The 23,944-nt window shown below is 39.1% G+C and overlaps 1 protein-coding gene across 1 annotated transcript; it reads left to right on the forward strand.

Annotated features, from left to right (window-relative positions):
* Positions 1 to 1,626: 1,626 nt before the first annotated feature.
* Positions 1,627 to 17,644, forward strand: meox1 (mesenchyme homeobox 1). The gene is given in 4 exon segments (XM_034194656.1): positions 1,627 to 2,383; positions 2,386 to 2,554; positions 10,299 to 10,471; positions 16,429 to 17,644. Coding segments are annotated over 4 exon segments (813 nt in total). The 5' UTR covers positions 1,627 to 2,035; the 3' UTR covers positions 16,552 to 17,644.
* Positions 17,645 to 23,944: the final 6,300 nt, after the last annotated feature.

Genomic DNA, 23,944 nt, shown 5'->3' on the forward strand with positions numbered 1-23,944 from the left:
ATTCAGGTGTGGAGCCAATCAAGTACTAACAGACACCTATTTACTTTCCATGCCAAATTCTAACTACATCCAGTCTTGTCTTGCAAATGACTGCAAAATATTCTCATTTTGAAATAATTTCTATTTGTCAAGGGCAGAATTTTATAGAATTTACTACATGAAATGACATGCGGTGGAGTAACGGGAAGACAGAGGCAGGGAATGAGAGGAACAGTAGTAGCCAGTAAACCAGTATGTCTGGTATTTATATTGTGTATTTATATTTGCAAACGGTTTCTTTTTTTACTTTCACTTTTGATGCTCTGTGTGCTTCTTGGGGCAACTGTTGTTGTGATTTGGTGCTATATAAATAAAATTGATTTGATCTGATTTGATTCTTACATTGTGTGCTGCTATACAATGCTGCTGGAACCTCAATTTCCCTGAGGGAATCTTTTCAATGGATCAATAAAGTTCTATCTATTCTAATCTAATCTGATTTATCTGATAGTAGCAGTACAACTTGTAACTTCTGTTGATGCTGCATCAAATGTTATGTTGTTTCACTTATTTAAACTTGGATTTTTACAACTGTTAAATAAAATAATACTGCCTCACAGTAAGCCTACAGCGCAGAGTGAGAACACAGGATGAAGGAAAAATCTCACTTCACAAATATGAAGAGAATGATGAAAACAGTGGATTTCTGTAAAATGTGGTTCACTTTGGTGTATTGGGTAACGGATATGCTGAAACTGACTCTACAAGCTGGTTTAGCCAGAAGCTTTTAATAGTATTAGAGACATTATGTCATAGGGAAGTGGCTTCTATCGTGACTAGTCTGTATTAAAAATCAGAAATCAGAAAATTGAATAATTGCACCCGTAGTCGTCCAAATGCGGTTCATCTACATGTGATTGCTGTCATGCACAATTACTACTGTGGCTTAATTCCCATAAGAATTTTATGCAGAAAAACAGTGCCGCATTATAGGATTAAAATGGCACATCATACATATTTCCTCAGTTGCAGTGTTTGTCAAGAGAAACGTTGGCTTGTATTTTTGAAATATTGCCCCTGAAATTTTATATTGCGTTTCACTAAAGTGAGGAAATCCCTAGAGGTGCTAGAGCCGGCGTATCCGATATCAAATCCAGTCCTGGCTATCACCTCAAACTTTAAAGAGAGTAAGGTGGATTTGGGTGTAGTATTCTTGCAGTCATAAAAACTGAAAAAGAACGACATTTCAGATTGGAGAAGACGTGCAGGGATCAAGGGTGCAGAGGGAAAAGGTTATGGATGATTTCTTCTAAAGGGTGTCAAAAATAAGGCAACTAAATTGGTGTCAGAAAGTGCTAAAGAGTTGCAATAAGTCAGGGTCCCCAGCTCCCAAGTGGGTGGGTTATCACTCTTACACTTTACAGACAATGTCCCTTTAAAAAGCGAGCGTCTGGAAAGCCCATTAGATGTGCATATAAAATTTCCCCCCGTGATTAATAGTTGATGAGGAAGGGTTGTTGGAGGGTACTACCAACATGTGGTCTGCAGGGCTCCTCCTCTGCGATCTCACGTTACACTCCATAAACTTGCCACTCTTTCCCACCTATACTTTTAAAAAGGAGGAGGGCTCACTTGTCAAGAATGCCTTAGAAGAAGTTGTGAAAACAGCCAGCTGAGGAGGGGAGTCATGCAGTTCCATCAAGCCACAAGCCGGCCAGATCAGTCAGGGAAGGAAGGTGAGTGAACACGAGGCGAGAGGGGAAAGTCCATGAGAGTGTGAAGACCAGAGGCTGGAAAGGACGTCAGACACTCCCAGAGAGAGAGAGAGAGAGAGAGAGAGAGAGGGAGAGAGAGAGAGAGAAACACCGGAAGGCGTCTATCCTCACGTTCTGTGGAAGAGTCGACAGCAGTGGATGCAGTGAGACGATGATGTGCATGTAGTGACTGCAGCTGGATGGTTCTCAGTAGACAAAAATAGGTTATTTTATTTCTGACGAGACTTTTCCAGAAGAGAAAAAGCAAAAAGACTTGCAACGTTAAGTGTTTTTGCATCACTATGGATCAACCGGCAAGCAGCTGCATGCGGAGCGCGCATCCCAGCAGCCCCATCTGGGGGTGCATGAGGAACCCTCACTCAGGCATCCCGGGAGCCAACCTGCAGTCGCCCTACCAGCAGGCCCCTTTCTCCCTCCACCAAAAGCCCGAGTTCCTAGCCTACACGGATTTCTCCAGCTCCTGCCTGGTCCCGACTGCTCCGCACGCGGCCTACCCCCGCGACGACAGACTGTACCAAGAGAGCCACGCTTCGCCGGGGGGCTACCAGAGACCTGACTGGCAGTTCAACCCTTGTGAGGCTCGGGCAAGAGCAACCGAAGTCTGCCCACCGGTCGCCCCAACGGCAGTAGGGGTGGGGGCGGCGGAGGGGTGAGTGTAGTGCCAGATCTGGACAGTGTAGGTGGAGAAAGGCTACCAGGGGCCGTGCCAGGGTGTCTGGAAGGAGAGTACTCACCTCAGAGTGTGGCATCGGCCGACTCTGACAAGAAGAGCTCCAGTAAGAGGAAGAGGGATGTGACAGGTGAGTCAGTGACAGGTGGGACGTCACAGGAAGCAACCATAGACCTTTTCTGTTCTCCAATCGAGTATGTTCTTGTAGAAAGTGGTGAAACATTTTGCAATTTACCCAAAGAAAAAAAAATCTGTAAATATGGTCAAATAAAGTTGTCCCAGAGCCTGGTGGCCATCAGGGCAGCACATGTTAGAGGTCCACTGTTTGTGGGGGCAGTGCCCATCTCTCCTCGCCACCTTAAACTTCCCAAATTCTTTCAAACTGCATCCGCATTTATTGCTGGGAAAACAACATTTGGAAGTCACTGAGGCTTGAACCTATGACTTGTAAGTCCCTTCGGCTGCTCCCTTGTTTGCACTCGGGGTCACCACAGCAAATCCAAGGTGGATCTGCATGTTGAATTGGCACAGGTTTTACGCCGGATGCCCTTCCTGACGCAACTCCACATTACATGGAGACATGTGGCAGGGGTCGGATTTGAACCCAGAGCCTTCTGCACTGAAACCAAGCGCATTAACCACTTGGCCACCACCCCTGCTAAACCTATGACTTTCTGCACCAATATTTTATTAAAAGGAAAAGATGTGCCAACCGCCCCCCCCTCCAAAAAAAAAAAAAAAAAAAAAATGGGGAAAACGTCATGAAAATTTGTGGTACTTCATCTCACACACACACACACACACACACACACACACACACACACACACACACACACACACACACACACACACACACACACACACACACACACACACACATATATATATTACAGGCAGGGGCACAAATTCCTTTTCATTTCCATAACACTGATTAAACAGATTGCTATGTGAAAGGTGAATAGGTGACAAGACTTTTGTGTTCAAGACACAAACTTACACCAGCAGTTGCATCCTCTTATTGTTCAAGAACGTTCAAAATGTAGAAATGATTGATGACACGTGTACTTTTCATTGCACCCTTGTATCCTTTGGAAACGGGCCATTGTGTTATTAACAGTAAAGGTTACATTCAAGATGCTGGCTGAAAACAAAAATTACATCATGGTTTTAGTGGTGGTGAAGGTATTTTAGGGGGTGCCACAAGTGCTTTAAAGGGTTTTACAAGAAAACAAATGCTTAGATATTTGGACTTCATTATTTTTATAAATTTCTAAAACAATCAGAAAAGGAAAAAATAGGCAGTGAGGCAAATAGAAAAGAAGAAATTTTCTTGATACTACCAACGAGTGTCTTAATATACATGAAAATCATGTCCACAATTTAATTGAGTTCATCCAGTTTTTTTTTCAGTGTATATATAATTATAACATTATATATCAAGAACTTATATTTAACCTGTGCAAAGGTTTTCTTGCATAATAAAGTGGCTAAAACCTTTAATTTTTTTGCAGCTGGACTCAAATTTATACAATGATTTTATTAATCTGTGATCATCAGTAGCTGTAAAAATTTAGCTGAAATGAGGTTTGTAACTACATCATCAACACGCAGCTCACATTTAGTTTTTTTCTGTCATGGGAATGCTTATTATTTCAAATTAAGATTTTCTGCTGAACACAACAAAAATTTGACAAAAAATTTTGGATGCCTAAAACCTTTGCACAGCACTGACATGATGACTTTATTTTGTTTGTTAAAGCATAAAGAAGTTAGAATAAAAGTCCGGCACTTTGAGTAATCCATCAAACTGACTTTCACACATTTAGATCTATTAATTTGTCCAATTTATACATGTAGCTTCAAGTAAAACCCCTTTAGAGGTTAAATAAGTTAATCAAATAAATATTTATGTGATAATTAGATCAATGTGTTGAGATCCTGTTGGTGTTGGGCTGATTCTGGATCAGATCACGTGCACAGTTGGAGGCAGCGAGCGTCTGTCAAATGTAACCGACCATATCTGATGATAAAAAGCGTGAATAATTATTTGGAAATGCTTCTTGACCAATCTCTGCAGCAGTCACTAATTGAAGCGTTTGGAGAGGGGTGGGCGGGGGGCGGCACCCCCACCTTTTTTTTACCTTCTTGTAACCTCCACTTCACTTTGGTGAAAACATGCCAGACCACGTCTGGTAAAATCACTTGCCTCCGAGCCCACGTTTTACATTCTTATCCATTGACATTTTCCTGTCGTTAAGCCGTAACACAATCTCCCACTGAGTGCATGCAACATGTCTGACCACTACATCAGCTTTTGGTTTCAGAAAGCAGCCGCTCGCTCTTATATCGACGAGTAGAATAGCATATATTAGGAAAATGTCCTGAAGGCAATCACAATATAGACAGGCTACTCTACAGACTGTTTCTGTCTATGGCGACACGCAACAAAATCACGCCAACTGTACGGTGACTTTCAGCCAAAGTTTCACAATTAATTTCCATTGATAAGAAAGTGTGTTTATATTTTTGTTATTAATAATAGTAGTAGTAGTAGTAGTAGTAGCATTTATATAAAGGGTTTGAGCTCTTCAGTTATATTTTTTAATAAATATAACTATATACAGTGCTACATAAAACACTTGGGAAAAAAAAAACCCTTTTGAAATATCAAATGATTTACATTAAAATCTGATAAGCATTCTAGTAACTAAACAATCATAAACACCTGTTGTGACTGTCTTTAATTATTGATTATTTTGGATCAGTGGTTCCATTGTTTTACCAAGTATGTCATCTTGATCATTTCATTATTTATTGATTATTATTCCCATTTGTTGTTTGGGCTGCAAACCAACAAGTTTATCAAGTTTTTATGACTTGATCTAAAAACTTTCTTTGAAATTCAACTTTCATCACTAAAACAGACACATTTCAAAGAACTTTAAAAAGCAAGATTATTGTTGAACACTTTAAAATCAGCTGTTGTAGTTTATTGTTTGTTAAAATCACTTAAAAGAGGTCTGTTATCTGGTTCAAATTGGTTCAAAACTCATTTAAAGCAACCTGGAAGTGTGATTAGTATCAAACAGTTAATAAATCAGATTGTTTTTGACAAAATCTAGTGATTTTATGATTGATCAGTAATTTAAAATCAGATCAAATGGGCTAATATCTGGTTGTAAATGGTTTGAAACCTATTTAAAGACATTTATAAACAGCTGTACTTAAAATCGCATTATCTTTGTAGAAAATCAGCCATTATATTGATAGATAAATTGCTTTAAACCAGTTCAAATATTCTAATATCTAGTTTAACTTGGTTGAAAACCAAATTCAAGAACATTATAAAAGCATGTTAAGGCTTTTAGTGTGGAATTGTTAAATTTAACTTGTCTTTATCCAAATGCAATGATTTTAGGATTGCTTTAATGTCATTTGAAAACAATTCAAATAGGCCAATAATTGGCTCAGATGGTTCAAAATGTTTTTAACGCTACATAAAAGCAAGATTAATGTTGAACAGTTCAAATCTTTATCCAGTTTTTCAATTGCTTTAAAGTAATTTAAATGCAGGTTATTGCTCTGTAATTTGGGATTTCAAAAATTACCTGTTCGAAACTTCAAATGTAGTCTTTTACTGTCATAATAATGTAGAGAAATGTTGAAAACCGCGTTTATACACAAACACCAATGAGCTTAAAGCTGAAAAGATGAGTTGATTTGACTAAATTTTAGTGTTTGGTTTTACAGTGTCACAGTTTGTCACTTTTCAGCAGACACGCAAGAAACAGTTCTCATTATTACTTTGGAAAGAAAAATAGCTTTTCAGAATTATTCCGTTTTTGATGAAAAAAAAAAGCCTAAAAAGTCTGCCTCACTAATACAACAAAACGCCTTAATTTGCTGTGACGTTTGGCTTCTACATTTACACGCCCAATGATGTGATCAGTCACATAGTGTGTAATTTACACCCGGGGAGTTTGCTTTCAAACAATTGCTAATTTATAGCTGTCTTATTTCAGCCTTGATTAGGACAAATTATCTTTGCACTGTGCACCCCCCCCCCCCCCCCCCCCCCCCCAAAAAAAAACAAAAAAAAACAAAAAAAAACCACACCAAATTCTGTTTGTCTCTGGGACTTTTTCCCACAAGTTTACAAGCCTCTGGCTGCAGAGGATATTTATTGGGGGCCCGTTTAGTGAGTGCCAGTCGGGGCCCTGCTGCCAGGTGTTCAGCTCCCCAAACCTGCCTGACACACTTCCAGATCCAACACGGCCGGATGCTGCTGACGCACTGAAGGCACAGCACCACCAGTGACATGGGAATGACAATTACACACCAGATAGCACAGGCTGTTTGGCATTTTGGTGCACACACACACACACACACACACATACACACGTGGGTGTGCACATACTCAAGCTGTGCAAACACATGCGTCCTAGTCTGCTCCGTCACATCTGGACCAGGTACTGCAGCCCGTTTCCCAGTCTGGAACGTTGCTCTGGCAAGCAGTGAGCAAAACTTTTCACTTTGACAAATTAGAACCATTTTCTGGAGATGACATCAGCTGCAAGCGTTGCTACCAGTGCACGAATCATACCCACACTCACTCCTTTTAAAAACACTTCCATCAAGTAGCTGTAAATTGCATTTACTCTGCTGAATTTTGCCAATCTGACAAATCACATGGACGGACGATCCGAGAGGTCATAGGTCAGCTCCTGTCGCACCAAAACGCTCTCGGACGTAGACACATCCACACCTTTGTTCTTTTGTTGGAGGTTTTAATGACGTTCCGCCGCATTCCTCTCTTAACTCGGCCCCTCTGTGGCTCGTCTGGTGGCCCCTGGCCTGTGCTGATATGTCCACCCACACACACACACGCACACAAATTAACAAATTAATCATGTTTTTACACATTTTTCTTCAAACAAATTGTGCAATGAGGCCATAAATGCAGCTAAAACACACGTACAGACACACAGTGGAACAGGTGAAGAGGAGCAGCACATGGTGGTTGTTTCAAAGCCAATAATTTGGTGTTTATTACATGACAGACCTCCCACTAGACATTCTTTGAAGTTTTGCTAAGTTGGTTGCAGAGGTCTTTTATTGTTTTGTAAAAACGTTTATAGAAATTTTACTTTCGGCTCCTCATAAAAGCAATAGGAGATAATTCAAATCATACAAGAGGTGAATTAACTGATAAAAACACGACTTATATAATTTAACCATAATTAATTTCAAATTTGAGAAATAATAACAGGATAAATAAATTATGAGGATAGTTTTATATAAAAGAGAGGCAAAATTGTGTTTGTTTTCATGCTTTGTGTAAATGTGAATAAATTTGAGCAGTAACGTAATTCTGTTTTTCTTATTGATTAATCTGAAAGCTTTTTTTGCAAATAATCAATTCATCATTTATATAACAAGAAATATTTTCATTGTAATCCAAAGATGCTCTTCTTTTTCGCAAGCTGTCAAAACTAGAATTTTTATGAAATCCAGTTTCCATTGTGTTAAAGCAGTTTTGCGCCAGTTCAAAACTGGTTTGAACTGGTTCAATAGTTTTAAAACAAATTCACAGCAATTTTAGTGTAGAACATTTTAAAATAAGATGTTTATTTGCCCAAATTAATTTGGCTATTCATTGTAGTAATTTTAAAAGTAATTAAAAAGCAGGATAAATACACTAATTGTCTTAAATTGGTTTGAAATGTCCTTAAAGCAACTTAAAAGCATAACTGGTGTAGAAGAGTTTAAAATCTGATGTTCTTTGCCCAAATTAAATAATTTTAGGATTGGTTTAAAGAAGTTTTAAAAGCTGATCAAATAGTGTAATACATGACTTAAATGGTTTGAAACCTATTTTAAGCAACATTAAAGCAAGGTCAGTCTTGAACACTTTAAAACCAGACATTCTTTTCCAAATGAACCAATCATTAAAGTCCATTAAAAAGCAGGACAGATAGGCTAATATCTTGCTTAAATTGTTTCAAAATCTACTGAAACTAACTTAAAAACATAATTGGTGTAGAACAGTTTAAAGTTAGATGCTCTTTGCTCAAATCATCATTTTATGATTGGTTTAACCATTTTAAAGCAGGTGAAATAGGCTAATAACCAGCTTAATTTGGTTCAAGACCTACTGAAAGCAACTTAAAAGCCCAGTTAGTGTAGAATAGATTAAAATCAGATTGTATTTTTAAGATTGATTTAAAGTAATTGAAAAATATGCTAAACAGGCTATCTGGCTTAACCCATTTAATGCCATTTAAAAGCAAGACCGCTGTAAAACATCTTAAAATCTGAATGTCTTTGCCCAGTTGAAATCATTGATTCATGTGAATTTGAACCAGCTCACATCTGGTAATATCTGTCTGAACTTGATTTGGTACTTGTTTAAAGAACCTAAAAGCAAGTTAAGCTTTTAGTGTGGAACTGTTTAATTTTGCTTTTGTTTAACCAAATGTAATCATTTTACCATCGCTTTAAACTCATTTAAAAGCAGGCCAGATGGTAGGCTAATATCTAGTTTAAATTGGTTTGAAACCTGTTTAAGTCAATTTACAACCAAGATTAGTAATGAACAGTTTAAAATCAGATTGCCTTTGCTCAAATTAAGTAATTTTATGATTGTTTAGAGTAATTTAAAAACAGGCTAAAGAGGCCAATATCTTTGAGACTTATCAGATTGTCTTTGCCCTAATAACTTTATACTAAATCATTTAAAATCAGTTCAGCTAATCTAAAATCTGGCTAAAATCAGTTTAGAAGGCTTCCAGTCTTTTGAAAGCATTTTAAACCAATTTATGCTTGGTGCACTTAAATGTGTACCACATCTGGGCTGTTTAAGATTTAATGTCATAAAAAGAATTTCTTTGGCACCAGTATAATTTTATTCCTTAGCATTAAAAAATGGGATTCATAATATGAGATTGTCAATATGACTGAAATTTGCGCTATCTGGGAAAAAAAATTCTAATTTCTTAACTTGAATGGAAGAAATTGTACATTTTTTCCCATAGCCATGAAGTACATCTGGTAGCAATATCAGATCATGTGGGGCTTCCCCCAACTTGCACGAGTGATGCTGGGAAGCACACAGGGACAGCCAATCAGAGTAAAGAAGGGCAGCTGGTTGCTCACTCGAACAAAATAATCCAAGTTGACAGAAAATGCTGCAAAACACCTTATTTCTGTATAAATCTAAATGTTTCTCATATTTTGTAAAAGTGAGAGAGAAATAAACAAATCTGAAATGGCTATTTTTGTAACCAGATAACACCTCTGAAGTGATTTTACAAGACATCTTTTGGGTATATTAGTGTTCAAGGGGTGTGCACATGCATCACGCAAGTGTGTCAGGTCAAAGGTAATCTGAAAACCTCATGCATTCTTCCTCCTGTAGACGGCTTTAGAAGGAAAAGAAAAATATTCGCTATGGAATTCCCCCCAGGTAAATATGTTCTCTTCATTAAATTGACCTGTAATTTTGCAAAATGTTACAAAAATAAACCAACATTATCTACATATAATCTTTGGAATAAATTTTGTCAGTTTTGTGAAATTTAAACGGCCAAACAGCTTTAGGTTTAAGGTCTTTAAAACCTGTTTATCACAATGATTATATATATATATATATATATATATATATATATATATATATATATATATATATATATATATATATATACACAGCGTAAATCCCCACCTTTGAGAAGTGGGAACAAGGTAAATAGGGTCATGTTTCCATGATTGACTTAAATGTTTAATTGCTTTAAAAACATCTGATAATTATTTCAATCAGTTAAGTACACAAACACCACAAAATGTCATAAAACACTTTTTTCTGTTTTTTTCTTTAGATGTCCAAGAGGCCAGTTTTAAGGTGGACTCCAGCTGCAAGGCCAGGAAAGAGCGCACGGCGTTCACAAAGGAGCAGCTGAGGGAGCTGGAGGCCGAGTTTACCCACCATAACTACCTGACCAGGCTCCGCCGCTACGAGATCGCCGTCAACCTTGACCTCACAGAGAGACAGGTACGCCTGTTTTTAAAAAAGAATCACATTTTGATTTAATCCTTAAACCCTCATGCAGCCTTAGTTCAAATTTAGTTTTCATTATTATTACGATAGAGTAAATTCAGAGTGGGACTCATGTTTTGTTGCCGCCAGACCTCCAAAATCTGTTTTCCAGCAACAGTCTGATATTCTGTTAAAGTCTGCAGAAACGTTAACTCTTTCAAATACATACACCAACATATAAACATAGTTGCATTTCTATTCTAATGTAGAGTTTCCAGCGTATTTTTCATCCTGTGGTTCTTTTTGCTGCTGGCTAAAAGCTCATTCCGCCTGTCAGGTCCACTGTCCCAGGCGCTCCCTAATGAGCCCACGGTGCCACAATGACCACACATGCTGCAGTCTGGTCCCAAATCCATTTCCCAGGCACACAAATGCAGCCAGGTTCTATCTTCACTCACAGCTCTCGCTGCAACTCCACAGCCTTTTTCCAACTCATCTGACATGCTTTGGCCTTTTGCCGTCCTTTCAATCAGACACGATGAGCCGACGAGCTCGGTTACGAAGAGGCCGCGGTAAGTGGGAACAGATTAATCTCTGTCTCAGAGGTGGAGAAGAAGAAGTTCATGGATTTTAGAGTTTTGCGACCAGATGCAACCAGTGGGAGTGAAGAACGTTCTCTTCAACCGGGATGAATAAGCAGATCCAAAAGGATCGCCATGGTGGTCAGTGCCGCCGGTGACATTTCACTGCCCGCCTTATATGTTCACTGTAAAACTCAATGAGTTAGTTGAACCCAAACCATTTGAGGAAACCGATTGCCGTAAACCATTTGAGTTTGCCAACTTAAATAAAATAATTTTCAAAAATTTAATTGTTAAAATTTTAGTAACTTAATTTATTGTTAATTAAAGTTATGTAAATCTAATGTTTTTCAATTTAAAAAAGTGACAAATTTCTGCCTAAAAAATTTGCATTAGATTTTTTGATGCATTCTTTGGTTTACTTGTTGACTCTGTGTTGTGTTGTTATGACTCCGCCCATTTGCTCCCCTCGGGACGCGAACTCACGATCTCCGGCATGGAAGTCGGACTCTCTAAGGCTAAAACCCAGGACTCTGGCCATGTGACTAGAGAATTGTTTTGAGCTGTTGGGAGTGAGGTTTACTAACTACATATGTACAGCGACACCTGCTGGCCCCCATTACATAAACTCAATTAAAATGAGTGAATGGAATGCACTGGAAATACATCACCAACACTTAAATGCCCCAAAACTTTAAAAGCACATAAAGGAACTGAGTTGTTGTGACAACAATTCATTTTTGAGTTAGTTTAATTAATAGAAATGAGTGACTATAACTTTTTTCAAAGTTTGAGTTACATTAAGTTAATTATTTTATTAAAATGGAGTGTTCGGTTTAACAGGTCATCATTTTGAGCCCATCGTTGGCTCTGTGCTGTCAAACTTTCAACAACAGACCTCATGTAGAATTATAAAGTCTTATATAACGGCTGAGTGGATACTTGTCATGTGATTGGTGGCTTGTATGTCACGTGACATGAATTATTCATATCATTTGCCGTTGTTTGATTGACGCACCATAGAATACAAATAATGAATGTTTATGGTACGAATATTTCATGAGGTGAAAGCTGGAGTGGTATGTTCCACCTTTCACTGAATTAAATATTCATTCCATTGAAAGAATGTAAAAACATTCATTATTTGTTTTTTTTTATAACGGCTAAACTAGATCCTTGTCATTTGATATAATATTAATTTATAAACAACAGCAAAGGAACTTACATTTTGGTGCATCACTGCTGCTTTGACATCAACAGTCCAACCAAACTTTAAACAGGAGTCCAAAAATAATTTTGACGATAATAATTCTGATGATGCCGAGCACTGACTTCATGTACTTCTTCAGTCCAGTGAAAAATCATATCAGAAATTTGTCCCGCTTTTCATTCTAAGTTCATCCTCTTAACAGCTCTTCATGCCTCCAGATGGCTTACTTTGTGGTGGATTTGTGTGTGTTAGAAAAATTAGCACCGTCATTTCGTTTGTTCACACTGTCGTCCCTCAGCAAAACAAACTCTGTCATGTTTAGCTAAACGCCGCCCCCACTAGTGTGTGCGTGGGAGGGGTTTGCACCATGCAATGGTACAAAACATATGGAACCAAATTGCACACTAAATGGAATGAATAATCCACGTCATGTGACATACAAAGCACCAATCAAATGACAAGGATCCACTTAGCTGTTATATCATTCTTTTTAGCATGCAATTTTGGTGCTATATGAAATGTGCTATTGCACGCCCTGAGCACCTCGCGCGCTCACACCACCGGGGGCGGCGTTTAGCTAAACATAGCGGAGTTTGTTTTGCTGGTGGACGACGATTTGGAGGAGCTAACACACACAAAAAAGAAAACAAATCCACCATGCCATAAACTGTCTGGGGGCATAAAGAGCTGTTAGGATGAAAAGCTGGACAAATTACTGACATGATTTTTCACTGGAGATAGGAAAGCAGAAGTCAGTGGGTGGCATTACAGACTACCGAGAACAATTTTGGACTCCTATTTAAAGTTCGTGTTGGACTGTTAAGCACTAGCGAGGAACAGCAAAATGTAAGTCCCGTTTCTGTTGTTTATAAATTATTACAATATCAAATGACAAGGATCTATTTTCACCGTTATATAAAACAAATGATGAATGCTTTTTCATTCTTTCAATGGAAGGAATATTTAATTTGGTGAATTCACCAAATTAAATATTCATTTCATTGAACTCAAAAACATTCACTGTATATTATTTGCAACCAGTGGCATTTGCTATAAAATTCAATCAAGATGTTTTCACAGCCCATTGCAACACCTTCTGGGAGGATTTTATCCCATTTGGGCTAAAATCCAGAGGACAAAATCTGCTATGACTGACTGGAACAATCATTCTGTGGTGTATTTTTTTTTTTTTTAATTCCAAAAACTTGCAGGTCCACATCAAGATGTCTGAAGGTCTTATTTATTTATTTATTGCTTATGTGTTGCTTCAGAAGCAGTGATGACCACCAGACTTTGGAAATGGGGAAAAAGTAATAAAGAAGCTTATTTTAAATTGCTCCCAGTGTGCAGTGAGCACCTTGCATGGCAGCACCCTGACATCTATGTGCGAATGGGTGAATGTGAGGCATCATTGTAAAGCACCTTGCGCTTCTGACATAGATGGAAAAGTGCTATATAAAGTCCAGTCCATTTACCATTACAAGCTCCATAACTAAAATAAATTGATCTGGTGCACTGATCTGGCAATTTTTTAAACATACAAAATGATAGCATATATTGTTTTAATCTAGTATATATTTCATATATAGAAAGCATATATTGTAATAATCTGAGGGTGGGGGTGGCTTGCTGATTTGGACACACTGTGTTTTACAGGGTACATGTCCAGGCTTTTGAAAAAACCTTGGAATGTTTGCGTCATCTCCTAAGGTTTTCTGAAATGGTTGCGTGGCTGTTTTCCGCTATACTTATGTCATTGCTGGCGGTACTGTCAGACTGTATATATAAATGTATATTGTGTATATACTCTAGAAGACCTTGGAAACTGAATCACGTATTTCCCAGAATGGTATTTATCTGCTCACCAAATTTCACTGAAATCCTTCCGTGTGTTTTTGAGTTATCCTGCTGAGACAAACAAACAAACCAACACACCAATGCTGCTTAATCATTATCTCCTTGATAGAGGTTATAAGTGTATCTTCTGAGCCCTTTCACCTACCACCCTTACAAACATTCTGTGCTCTTTTGGTCAACACGTGCGTGTGTGACATTCTGAAAGCACCCCTGCATTGGCTGATATTGTGCAGGAGCACCTGATTTCACTGAACACATCAGTTCCGAGCGATGTCGGGACGGTTGTGAATCACTCTAAAGCTCTCGCATCCTGTCACCAAATCCGGTTGACTGACATCTTAAATGAAGGTTCTACATCCTGTGCATAATAATTGTGCACACTGTTCGGCTGCCTTTTCCCTGTAATTTTCTTAATTCTCAGGAAGTCGATGTTTTTGCTGCTATTCTTGGCCGGCGTGAGCTCATCCTCATTACGCTGGAGCACAGTGATACAGATGAGCACAATCCAGCGCGTAGGCTGACATCCTGATAGTTGACTCCTTGCACCTACTGTGCATATGATACTCTCTGACTGCATTTGGAGATGTTTTTGAGCCAGAACAAAGTGCTTTTTACTAACTATTGAAACTGCCTGCAAGGCCAAAACAAACCAAACTAATTTATGTACTGTGCTTGGAGATTTGAGGGGGTTATTTGTCTGACTTTCTGCTGACGATGCTGTACATTTTGTTGACCGAGCTGTAAAAATATATCCTGTTCTTGAGGCAAAGTTTGTGTAAAATGCATGATTTTTATCATGTATACAGGTTTAAACACTTATTGCATGTATTCATTTGCAGTGTATTTCTTTATGTGCAGGCACATTTGCCATTTATTTTCTCTTGGCATTGGAAAACAATGTTGCATTTATTAAATTCCAATTCGAAAGTGAGACCGGGACTCAACCATAGACTGTATATAAACTGGACAAACCCTTTGTGACATCACTTGGTGGTTGGTAAAGAGGTGGGACGTGAGCAAGACCGATGTCGCCGACCGAACGGTCCCCCCTATTGACACGGTTCTTTCTTTCTTTGTTTATTTGATGAGGACAATGCACATTAATGAACACTGTGTACATTTTCATGCCTTAGTGTAAATATGCCAGATTTAGCTAAAAGCTACTTTCCATCTGTAGTCCTCAGACACACAACAACAAACAATAATTACGAGTACAATCAATAAATTAAAACAAAAGTTTTCCACGGTTCATGGATTAACACCTCGTTTCTGCTTCAAACTGCACTCCAGTCATCACCTGTCTCAGCAACAGATATCTGAAGCTTTTGCACAACAATTATTTCCACATAAATTCAGCATTATTTCATGATAAAACACGGCTGAAACAATCAGAGCGCCACGGCTAAACAAGTTGCTAGCTGATACGTTTACTGCATGTCAGTCATTTCAAAATGTCACGGAATTTTGTTGAGTTTCTTCTCAATACTGAGTTTAGAATAATTTAAGAGGTTTTACCTTTATCTTCTGATGGTTAATAATCCCATTAATCCATTTGATCGCTTTGGGTGAAGAGACTCCGTCTCAGACGTGCTACTATGACGCATGCGCAGTTGCAAAAGGCCAACCATTCGGTCTGTGACACCGGTGTGGCCTGGGCAGGACGAATGAAGCCCAAACACACCCCCATCTCACGGTTACCCAACAGCTGAAGCTCAGCCTAATATGCTAACTTTGGTTTGGGTGTTTAATTAATGTATATTTTTTGTGACTGGTGATGGTTTTGAGACTGGAGAACTTGGGTGTGGTTATTAATAAGTGCAACTGACATATTGCCTTAGTGACTGTTGCACCATCAGTGGACCAACTGTCTCCAAGCTACCTGCTAATTATCGCTAACCTGGTGCTAACATATAAATTAAATAATACTAAAACGTCACTCAGTGGAAATACTGGAGCACTGACATCTTAGATTTTCAATTAGTGTTTTAAATAAAATGCTCAGAAAGAACTAAGAGTTGACTCAAATGTGTCCTGTCCTCAACAAATAGTAACCATTACTAGTGGGGCACTGCCTCTGACACTCAGAGGACCACACCCTTAATTATTCATAACTTTGTCTTAAAGTACAGTACCTTTGTTATTAAAGGGGAAACTAGCTATAGACACCAAAACCGTTTTCTTGTACTGTGGTATAGTTGGTGATTTTAAGAGTCACTCCCAACGAGCTACAGGATTTGCCAATTCTATGCTGGCTTCATTTCTGATGCCTGCATTGCACATGATGAACTGGATTATATATCTTTCCATCTGGTTTTCATCTACAGGTCAAAGTTTGGTTCCAGAACAGACGGATGAAGTGGAAGCGAGTCAAAGGTGGACAATCGGCCTCGCCCAATGACCTCGAGAACGACGACATAGACTCTGCCGCCTCACCCAGCTCAGAATGAGCACGTGACCCGTACTGTGAAAAGGAGACGACCTTGCGAGACAGACAGAAAGACTGGGACTAATTGGACACCAGTGCAGCGCAAAGCCATCTCTGCTCATTCCTTTGGAAAGTTGGCTGTCTAACTAATTCTAGACTCATCTTCCCAGGAAATAAAACACTGGGCTTCTTCTGTGCTGTTCTCTGTTGTAAATAGTTGCTTCATGTCCATATTGAACCAAATTTTGATACGCCTTTATTTTGAAACTCTCAGCTTCCTGTCGCAGTGACTGTGGTAAGATGGTGAGACATAAGACATGACAGCTTACTAAAATGCCAGATCTGTGGTCTTTGCAGCGCAGCAGCAAACTCTGTACAGAAGCTTTAAGATGACATATCAGACCGTGAAGTGATTGTGTTTGAGTTCATCCCGTTTTGGATCCATTATTGTAATCACGGTCTTTGATGCTTGACTACAACCACCTGGGAAAAAGCACACTGCATAGGAGGTGCCAAGCCATAAGTGCCTCACAATCTGATAATTTTTTTCCTTTTGTCAGTTTTTTCCTAGAATATAGTTTTTTTTTTCCTGTCAAACACTTTTTTACTCTTCTTTTTTATATACATTTTGAATGTTATTGATAAAACACAGATGTTTCCTATTTCTGCAAACAGAATAAATCATCTGCGGGGAAAAAAAGGGAAAATATTTTGATAATTTCTTCCATCCGCAACTGATCTGTGATCTGACATTACATCTGTATTCTTGGCTGTTGCCTGTGGGCTTTTTGTTTAGATATCATGAATAAAATAACTATATCTTGAGGGAAAAATTATGAAATGGATTGTTGCCTACAGAGAAGCATTTTGCTTTAACTGGCTTTTGATGTTGGGATTATAAATCATGAGTGCACGTCTATTGGCATGTGTACTTGCAAGTCTCTTGCAAGACTGAAACAGTTCAGCAGCACATTCTTCTTGTCTCACTGGTATGGATTGTTAATAAACAGAATTAGCAGAATTAATTCCCCATTACAGAGGAATTTGCAGGAACAATTTCATTCACACGTCATCACAGTATCAGTGAAATTAAAAGCTTGATAGCATGTGACCTATTGCAGGTCCTACAACTGTTACTGTTGAGCTAATATCAGTATGTAACTTTACGTTACCAAAGGAAAGTTAAAATGTTAGCTGCCTAATGACTACATTTTAGCAAAATGCATTATCTCAAAATCAGAATCAGCTTTAATGGTCAATTATTTTTTGGCATATAATGTTGCGTTCAGAACCCTCATAAACTCAGAAATTCCCGACATAAAAAAAAAATCTCTATTTCCATGAGATTACATTGAAGACAACTACTTAGCCTATCACAGTAGAGCTAGGCTAACGTTATCGTTTGGGCTAAATGAAATTGTCAAATACATTTGTGTTGCTGTGTGGTGCTGCTAGCTTAACTAATTGTACATAAAATGTGAATATATTACTTATAGTAGTAATGTGTTGTTAAAATGTAATTTTACAGATGCATTTTCAACATTAGAACACTGTTGTCTAATGAGTCATGAACGCGGCTGCCGTGGCTGTGACATCAACTCAAAACCTTGGGTTGCTCCAATTTCTCATTAGTTTCTGAGCAAAAATTCTGACCTGACTGAGTATTCAAGTCCATTTTCCCCAGGGCTAGAGGTTGGAATTTCCGGAATATTCTTCGAGTCCAAACCAGCTAAGCTAATAGGCTAACCTCTGTTGGGTGTTCATTAAATAATATTTTTGGGGACTGTGCTACTGTTCTTGGTTTGCATAGTAGAGAAGCTTGAATCTTCGACTGGACTGGGTTGCTTGACGCGAGGACGTTTCGCTTCAAATCGCAGAAGCTTCCTCAGCTAAAATTCTTACTCTGGTGGTCTGACTTCTGTCTTGACTCTTGTAGAGAAGAATAATCAAGAAGTCACAAAAGCTGGAGTTTTAAACCTAACCAGACCCCTCCTACCGAGAGGCAGACTGCTATAGGCTGGTGACTAAACAATAGCTCTAATTAGCACCTATTGTGCTCTAGTTAGCACCCTCCTAATGACAGGGCAGCTGTCCCTCTCCTGATGGCTCCCTTGACGACTCTGCTGATGATGTGAATGACTCATTACCATGAACAAAAGACTGAAACTGCTTTGACCTGAGTACCCCATTGTAAACAGGGGATAAAGCGTGTCTCAGACCCCCTGCCCGGTTAAGGCTGGGTTTCAAACGTTTCACAAAGAATGCCTCCTTGACCCCTCTCTCAAACCATTTCTTCTCTCTGGCTAATATTTTAACTTCCTTGTCCTCAAACGTGTGGTTAGTGTCTTTAAGGTGATTTTGCGAAAATCTCCTTGGGAGATTTTTTGTTATAGCCTTTACACAAAAGGCTATACTAGCACCGCAGAGAGGGCACCAGTGGACCTCAGTCTGCAGTTCATCTCCACCTTAAAGACACTAACCACATGTTTGAGGACAAGGAAGTTAAAATATTAGCCAGAGAGAACAAATGGTTTGAGAAAGGGGTCAAGGAGGCATTCTTTGTGAAACGTTTGAAACCCAGCCTTAACCAGGGAGGGGGTCTGAGACACGCTTTATCCCCTGTTTACAATGGGGTACTCAGGTCAAAGCAGTTTCAGTCTTTTGTTCATGGTAATGAGTCATTCACGTCATTAGCAAAGTAGTCAAGGGAGCCAACAGGAGAGGGACAGCTGCCCTGTCATTAGGAGGGTGCTAACTAGAGCACAATAGGTGCTAATTAGAGCTATTGTTTAGTCACCAGCCTATAGCAGTCTGCCTCCCGGTAGGAGGGGTCTGGTTAGGTTTAAAACTCCAGCTTTTGTGACTTCTTGATTATTCTTCTCTACAAGAGTCAAGACAGAAGTCAGACCACCAGAGCAAGAATTTTAGCTGAGGAAGCTTCTGCGATTTGAAGGGAAATGTCCTCGCATCAAGCAACCCAGTCCAGTCGAAGATTCAAGCTTCTCTACTATGGAAATCACCTGGACAACTGAGAGCCTACACAGAAACATGTTCTTGGTTTGCTTTAGTATGGGCATTAAAAATTATAAGCCGCTTATTTTATCAACCTGCTAATGATGTTAGCATATAACATTAAATAAGACAAGAATTTCACTCAGTGGGACTGTTGCAGCAGGGACACCTGATATGATTTGTTAGGACATTTCAGCACACAGTAAGCCATATTTTTCCATTGCTCAAAACAACAGATACAGCCCTCCACAACAGCTAGCAGGCGCATCGCCCGGCTTCTGAGTTCAAGATGCTCTGACAGTCGGGCTCTGCTCAGCCGCTGTCACTCAAAGTGACTACTCCCTCATTATGCATAACATTATGTTTAAAATGAATGAATGAATGAATGAATGAAATTTATTTCAGCAACACAGCACAGTCACATCGTATCAAAACAAAACCGAAACAAAACCAAAATTTGCACTGTGTGTCTGAATTAAATGAAATGAAATGTCTTAAACATGTCTTTAACATGGACTTGAATGGGAACTTGCTCACTTTTGTAGCCAGCCTCAAGTGGCCAGTCAAGGAACTACAACTTTTTCTTCTTCCTAGCGGGCTTCATCTGAGGACCTCAGTGCTTACTGCTTGATTCTGCAATAGGGAAAAAATAAATAAATAAATAAAATCTAAGTTAGAGGTCTATACTGTTAGTCACATTTATTTTTTAAATGGTGCTACAGCTTCATACAACAAGAACCTAAATAAATTCAATTAGCACTTCATTTATTGATAACATGAACACAGCCTTAGCAATCAGAAGCTAACATGCTAATTAACATTACCAGGCACAAAACGCAGCCCAGTCTCATGTTTTTTTTTTTCATCCTCCTGTCACGAAAATGTTAATCATTTCGTGACGGGTGTTTTTAACTCACTATTACTAACCCTACTCCTACCCCCAACCCTAACCTTAACCATAACCACTCCCAACCCCCCGCTGCACTTTTAATTGCGTGCAGCCATCATGGAATGAATTAGAATGAATTTGTGCTCCCATGATGAAAATTTTACACTTTTCGTGACAATATAATAGATAGATTAATGTATATTTTGTGCTGCTGAAACACAACAATCTGTGAGACTGGGTTGCAAAATGCAGGTAAACTGCTTCTTTTGGCCACTGAACAGACAATCATATGTGAGGTAAACGTGCAATATAATTAAATGTTTGAAAACACTGCAGTATTTATTTACTTTTTAAATTATAATACAAACAAGCTAATGAGCTAAGTCATGTTGTTGTACCAAGCGCAAAATGCAGGTAAACTGCATCTTTTTTCCACTGATCAGGCCATCAAGCATGAGGTTATGCAACAAAATAATAATTAGCTTAGCTGACTTGTTGTTGCTATTCTTGTCTCCTATAGTTCAGCCAAGTTTTATGCTGAGCAGTATAAAAGTTATATTCCCTCTTTATTCCAGAGCATGTTCTTCCAAGTGAAGAGCATTATTTCTTAAATTTACTCATTCTCTAAGACGAAGGACATTTTCATCAATCGGAGCTTCTTCTGCTGCTGCTGCTGTGGCTGCTGGTCCAGAATGTGAATCACAGGACCTCATTCACTATACAGGAGCAGCTTGTTGTGTGTTGACATCTTATGGCTATAGATAATAATGCAATATTTTTTCTTGTACAAGTTGCTTAAGAATGCAAGTTGCACAACTTCCCAAACTAATAAAACCATGACTTATACTGCAGAAAATACAATATGTTTGCATTACAGTAAATCTGGTTCCAGTTTAACTTTAACTCTTGTAATACTTAGATGGTAAACATTAAGCAGAACATTGTGTTTGAAAATAGTGCAAAAATAGGCAATATATACTCAACAAAAATATAAATGCAACACTTTTGGTTTTGCTCCCATTTTGTATGAGATGAACTCAAAGATCTAAAACTTTTTCCACATACACAATATCACCATTTCCCTCAAATATTGTTCACAAACCAGTCTAAATCTGTGATAGTGAACACTTCTCCTTTGCTGAGATAATCCATCCCACCTCACAGGTGTGCCATATCAAGATGCTGATTAGACACCATGATTAGTGCACAGGTGTGCCTTAGACTGCCCACAATAAAAGGCCACTCTGAAAGGTGCAGTTTTATCACACAGCACAATGCCACAGATGTCGCAAGATTTGAGGGAGCGTGCAATTGGCATGCTGACAGCAGGAATATCAACCAGAGCTGTTGCTCGTGTATTGAATGTTCATTTCTCTACCATAAGCCGTCTCCAAAGGCGTTTCAGAGAATTTGGCAGTACATCCAACCAGCCTCACAACCGCAGACCACGTGTAACCACACCAGCCCAGGACCTCCACATCCAGCATGTTAACCTCCAAGATCGTCTGAGACCAGCCACTCGGACAGCTGCTGGAACAATCGGTTTGCATAACCAAAGAATTTCTGCACAAACTGTCAGAAACCGTCTCAGGGAAGCTCATCTGCATGCTCGTCATCCTCATCTGGGTCTCGACCTGACTCCAGTTCGTCGTCGTAACCGATTTGAGTGGGCAAATGCTCACATTTGCTGGCGTTTGGCACGTTGGAGAGGTGTTCTCTTCACGGATGAATCCCGGTTCACACTGTCCAGGGCAGATGGCAGACAGCGTGTGTGGCGTCGTGTGGGTGAGCGGTTTTCTGATGTCAATGTTGTGGATCGAGTGGCCCATGGTGGCGGTGGGGTTATGGTATGGGCAGGCGTCTGTTATGGACGAAGAACACAGGTGCATTTTATTGATGGCATTTTGAATGCACAGAGATACCGTGACGAGATCCTGAGGCCCATTGTTTTGCCATACATCCAAGAACATCACCTCAGGTTGCAGCAGGATAATGCACGGCCCCATGTTGCAAGGATCTGTACACAATTCTTGGAAGCTGAAAATGTCCCAGTTCTTGCATGGCCGGCATACTCACCGGACATGTCACCCATTGAACATGTTTGGGAAGCTCTGAACCGGCGTATACGACAGCATGTACCAGTTCCTGCCAATATCCAGCAACTTCGCACAGCCATTGAAGAGGAGTGGACCAACATTCCACAGGCTACAATTGACAACCTGATCAACTCTATGCGAAGGAGATGTGTTGCACTGCATGAGGCAAATGGTGGTCACACCAGATACTGACTGGTATCCCCCCCCCAATAAAACAAAACTGCACCTTTCAGAGTGGCCTTTTATTGTGGGCAGTCTAAGGCACACCTGTGCACTAATCATGGTGTCTAATCAGCATCTTGATATGGCACACCTGTGAGGTGGGATGGATTATCTCAGCAAAGGAGAAGTGCTCACTATCACAGATTTAGACTGGTTTGTGAACAATATTTGAGGGAAATGGTGATATTGTGTATGTGGAAAAAGTTTTAGATCTTTGAGTTCATCTCATACAAAATGGGAGCAAAACCAAAAGTGTTGCGTTTATATTTTTGTTGAGTGATTAGACAGAACTTTATTGATCCCTTGGGAAGACTCCCTCAGGGAAATTGTGGTTCCAGTAGCATTGTATAGCAGCACACAGAGTAAGAAGCACACAGAGTATCAAAAGTGAAAAAAAGAAAAGTGTTTGTACACCGTAAAATCACTAGAGTAAAACTAATCTTGACAGTGTTAACTTAACACTGCCAGTGTACATATGGTCCCACTCTGACCAGAGTGGGACCATATATTCACTGTTTTATATATATCATATATTCCCTGGTTGAATAATAAACAAAAAAGGGAAAAAGCATGATGACTCAGCAATACAATGTAATCACCTTTGAAATCTTACAAATACTAAGAATTTATTGAAAGCCCAAGGTTGCATAGCAGTTCAAATATGGGTTCATGGGGAAACTCTTTTAAACATAGCTCAAAGGTACACTGTTACTATGCATAAAAGCCCATCTACGTATGATACAGGAAATTGTTTTTGAAGAAAAAAAACTAAAATCTTGTATCCTTAGTGTGCACTCTGTATTACTTAAAGCCATTTACAGTGATAAAATATTTTTCAGGGTAACAGCCTGGAGGAAGGAACTGTTCTTGTGTCTGGCTGTTTTTGTACTCAGTCAGTGACCTGTAGCGCCTCCCAGAGGGGAGAAGCTGAAATAGGCTGTGCCCGTAATGTCATTTGTTTGGATCTATTGATGTTGGATATTTGGGCAATTAGGTTGTATACAGGATTTCATTTATTGATTTTTTTTTTTCACTTTTGGTTAAGTGGTCCTTGGTCTGAAATAGTTTGAGAAACACTGGTCTAGAGGTGTATACTAGAGGTGGGCGATAGTGGGAATTTTGGTATTGATCTCATACCAAGTAAATACAGGCCCAGTATCGCCGATATCGATACTGATACTGATACTTTTTCATAT

This window comes from Thalassophryne amazonica, chromosome 18 (assembly GCF_902500255.1).
Source record: "Thalassophryne amazonica chromosome 18, fThaAma1.1, whole genome shotgun sequence".
NCBI classification, from domain to species: domain Eukaryota; kingdom Metazoa; phylum Chordata; class Actinopteri; order Batrachoidiformes; family Batrachoididae; genus Thalassophryne; species Thalassophryne amazonica.